Here is a 4,344-nt window from a genome sequence, read left to right as displayed (position 1 = left end):
AGGATGATGCTCAACCAGCTGAGCCACCCCAGCCTGGGCATTTATTTGCACATGTATTGAGTATGTGGTTTCAAGTGTTTTGCTACATGCTGAAACAAATCAGTGAACGAATCAGACAGCAGACCTGACCCAGCCGACTAGAGGATTGTACTTCTGAAACTAGAGCAGGTCGTAAACACTAATATTAATGCTTCACCCTGGGTCAGTTTTAAGTAAGAATCCAAAAGGGAAATGCAAACAAAGGATAGTGAATAACCTGATTTTGAAGGCTTATTAATTTTTAACACTATACAAGCTTACATATTTTTTTCTTATAACTTCTAAAATTAAAATTTCACAAAAACCTCAATTTCATCAGGAAATTGAAGTAGCATGAACTAAATCAGTTGTTCAGTAAATCACAGCTAATAAATAGAGTATACAGGATTGAAATCCAGTAGCATCTGATGCTGTAAGATCACACCCTTTCAGACATGGCCTTGCTCCTACCTTGATTTCAACTTGGACCCAGTAAATGTAAAGATCTTCCAAACCTACCTTCTCCTACTTTAAACTCTACCTCTTCATTTGCAGAGAGCACCGTGCAGTAGGCAAAGGAGTCATCTACAGATAATTAATTTGCTAGGAGATAGGGAGATGTATGCCAGATATTTCTCCTGGGAGGATAAAAAACTCTCCACAAAGCCTGGGAAAACTAACTTGAATCAACCGTATGGAGGCCACTGGGCATTTAACCGTGTGTTTCCTCACAAAGTTGTCCCTATCCATGAGCGTGCAGGACTTGTTCCATGCTGCAGCCTACAGAATCCCTCCACCACCTTTGTAGCACTTCATTCTTGAACAGACTCCCCAAAACCTTTCTGGAACATATGTCCCTTATCCTGCCACACTAGTGTTCGCATTTCTTGCTTTACATGGAAGTTAGCACAGGCCTCATTTCTCCAGTGATGTTGAAAAAGTCCAGAGGTGTCAGTAGGTGAAAGAGAAGCTATGTGTCCTTCCTCCAGTCAATTATTTTTGTTTTTGTGTGGGATGTGCTGACTAGTTTTAATCACCTCACATAAATACTTATGCATCCATGGGTGGCATTTGAATAGCATTGTACAGCTTATAACATACTGCGTAACCAATTTCACAAAAACACTATCGGTTGTGTTATTATCATTCATTGCTTTCACCTGACATGGCTGTGACTCTAAAATGATACCTTTTTGCAAATAACTAAGCAATGATAGAACCAATGTTGTAACATATGCTTTTTGTTTGCAGATCATACAGTTCTGTAGATTTCTTCATCATTTAAAACATGGCTATCACTGGAAGTAATGAGAAAATAAAAAGAACATTAGTACATTTTTAGTGTTACCAGTAATCAACTGTAAATCTATACTTCTCTTCTCTGAATTTAACATAGCTTAAAACTCAACATGGGTTTGGTGGGTTGACAAGATATTAAGGTCTAAGGAATGTTGGTGAGCTTAAAAAGTACTTATCCTAGCAAAACTTTTATTTTTTTTTAAGTTAAATAATACATCACTCTCTCCCCTACTTTAAATTGTATCAAGGATGGCTCTAAAATAACTAACTTCAGCCTTCACCAAAATGCACCCGTGGCCAGGGATTCTGTCATCATGAATTAGTTTTCCATTCTCGCAGGAGATCCATATATTCACATGTCAAAAACCATCTGACAATTTCTTGTACTTTAAGCTTAACTTCCTTCTCTTTCTCGCTAACTTTATTAATGAAAATAAGATATGTACGTTTGAAATCTTCTCTACATTCTACACGTTTGAAGTTTCTGTCCAGTTTCCAACCTAATGCTTGGAGAAAATTAGGTACTCAAATAAATACCAGACATACGGAACTTAGATGAAACCATTCTGAATTTCAATTAGGTACTAGGCTGGCAATTAGGTTCTATGAGATGACATTATATGATCTTAATCCAAATTCAATTTAGTTAATTCTTCATATTTTAATAACATTTTTAAAATTTTTTCAGACATATACAATTTAATATTCAAAATATGTTTGTGATAGCTATGATTAGTATATTCTCCCATTTAGACAGGCAGAATGACTTATCCAAGATAAGTATGTATATTATGATAAAATTGGGGGAAAAAATAAATAATCCTGACTTAAAAGTCTCTTTATTTAAAGGCATTGGTCACAGTGGAATCATTAAGAAAAATAAAATCTTAAAGTAACAAAAATATTTACTTCCATTTACTATAGGTTAATGTGTAAACACAAAGTGGTGACTTGAGAATCTCAGAACGCCTTTAGATGATTCCACAACAAACTCCTGTTTTTACTAAGTACTTAATATATAACAAAACTGTGTTTCTATGTGTATATCTAAAGTGCTTTAGTTTCCTCAATAAATTACTCTATCAGTAAGTATCTTCATGCTTTCTGTGTTACATACATCAGACTATACTGGGTAGGAGACAGCAATGAATCAGAATAAATCATAACTAACATTAAGGGATTATATTCTGGCTGAAAGAGTAAAAGTATAACAAATGTTTAAGAAAACACATGTAATTTAGTGTTAAATTATGTTATTTATTACTTGTAGACTGGCAAAAGGGACATATCCATTTGTTCTAGCATAATGAAAGAATATTTCAGTTAAGAGTGAGATCTGGAATGGAGAAGAAAGCCTTGAAAAGATGGTTCTAAAAACTGAGAACAGCCCAGCCGGTGTGGCTCAATGGATTAAGCGTCCTCCCATGGACTGAGAGGTTCCGTTCTCGGTCAGGACCCATACTGGGGTTTGGGGCTAGATCCCCCGTAGGGGTTGTGCAGGAGGCAGCTGATGGATGTTTCTCTCTCACATGAATGTTTTTATCTCTCTCTCCCTTTGTCTCTCAAAAAAAATCAATAAAAATTATATATGTTTAAAAACAACTACAGACAACACATGCAAATGAACATTACGTGGTGTTTAAAATACTATAAACATAATCTTAATGAAAGCATGGGAAAGTGAATCTGATCTTAATAAAGTAAGAAAAAAAGACAGGAGGGCAAGAGTCCCTAGGAACCAGCTGACGTTCAGTACTGATGTGAAATAGAAGATAAAGACATACACATATTATGCCAGTAAATGTTTGTGGCTTGGTCACTTTCTGAAACAAGTACTATATTATGCTATAAAACAATCTGACATCCCCGAATCTTCCTCTCCCACAAACACGATCTCATGACTCCCCTCAGTAAGAAGATCCCCAAATAAAAAACTGGATTGATGACTTGATTTTTCTTAATTACAGCCAGAAGTGCCTTTGAAGCACCAATGTATAGATTTGAAAGATGCGAAGAAGTGAAAGGAATATGCAAAACATTTTGTGATGATGATGAGTATGATTACGGATACTGCATTAAATGGAGAAATCAGTGCTGCATATGAACACTGGACAAGAGAAGTACTATTAAGCATCAAAGTTTGAAACAGAGATACATTTTCTTAACTCAAAAGTATGTAAAAAGAAAACATTTACAGTCCTTTTACATCTTAAATATCACTGATTACATAAATAAAAATTATTTACAGTCTCAATTTTATTTGTTCATTGTCTGCTCGCTTTCTTTGTATTCAGGTAGATGAATATATTAATTAAGGAAGGGAAAAAAACTCTAATTGTGCTGATAACCTCACTACAGCCATTCTGCCACCCAGACACTCATGCTACTTATCTGACTTGCTCCACTTCCTCTCTAAATATATATGTACGTGATCATATTGCCAACTTTAATATGATAATAAGAGATTATTTCATATATCTTTTGTTCCATACCCAAATCTCTATATATGTAGCCTAAAAGAAAATGCATGTTTTCTCCCTTTCAAAGGTGAAGCCTTTCAATTTCATCTTGGCTAGTGATTTTTTTGTATGCGTTTAACCACCTCCTGTGAGACAGCAATTTAATATAACATGGTGCAGTCCTGCTCTGGGTAAGGCAATTAAATGCTCTTCATGGCAAATACAGAAAAGGGATAAATAACAAGGTCCGAGAGAAAGAGAGCTTCTTATATCCGTGCGATCTTTTATTCAAACAAATTTCCACAAGGAAACTCAATTACAGGGGTTCTTGTCCCAGCAATTTAGAATTTGCACAGCCATCATTATTATTATTTATTGTATTTCTGTCTATTAAAAATTTATGGACTATTGTTTTCTCTCTTCTACCTAAGTCTGTGCATACCATCCTTAATTTTGCACCGTGGTCAGTAAAGGCTGACATAGTTTGCCCTCTACAGAAAACATTTGCTGACCCTTAGGTAAAAAGAGTCAGTAAAGTTTCCAGGAGCAAAATGTGTTTCATGAACCA

At 35.3% G+C, this 4,344-nt stretch overlaps 1 protein-coding gene across 1 annotated transcript; it reads left to right on the top strand.

The window, feature by feature from the left end:
* The first annotated feature begins 1,306 nt into the window (after window positions 1–1,306).
* Window positions 1,307–3,421, top strand: LOC118621401 (beta-defensin 110-like). Its single transcript, XM_036248713.1, has 2 exons — window positions 1,307–1,322; window positions 3,285–3,421. The coding sequence occupies exons 1-2, from the start codon at window positions 1,307–1,309 to the stop codon at window positions 3,419–3,421; spliced, it is 153 nt and encodes a 50-aa protein (XP_036104606.1).
* The last annotated feature ends 923 nt before the right edge of the window (window positions 3,422–4,344 follow it).

The sequence above is a fragment of the Molossus molossus genome, unplaced genomic scaffold, assembly GCF_014108415.1.
Source record: "Molossus molossus isolate mMolMol1 unplaced genomic scaffold, mMolMol1.p scaffold_m16_p_8, whole genome shotgun sequence".
NCBI lineage: Eukaryota > Metazoa > Chordata > Mammalia > Chiroptera > Molossidae > Molossus > Molossus molossus.
Note: the sequence above shows the minus strand (reverse complement) of the source record. Positions and strands in the feature narration are given on the sequence as shown.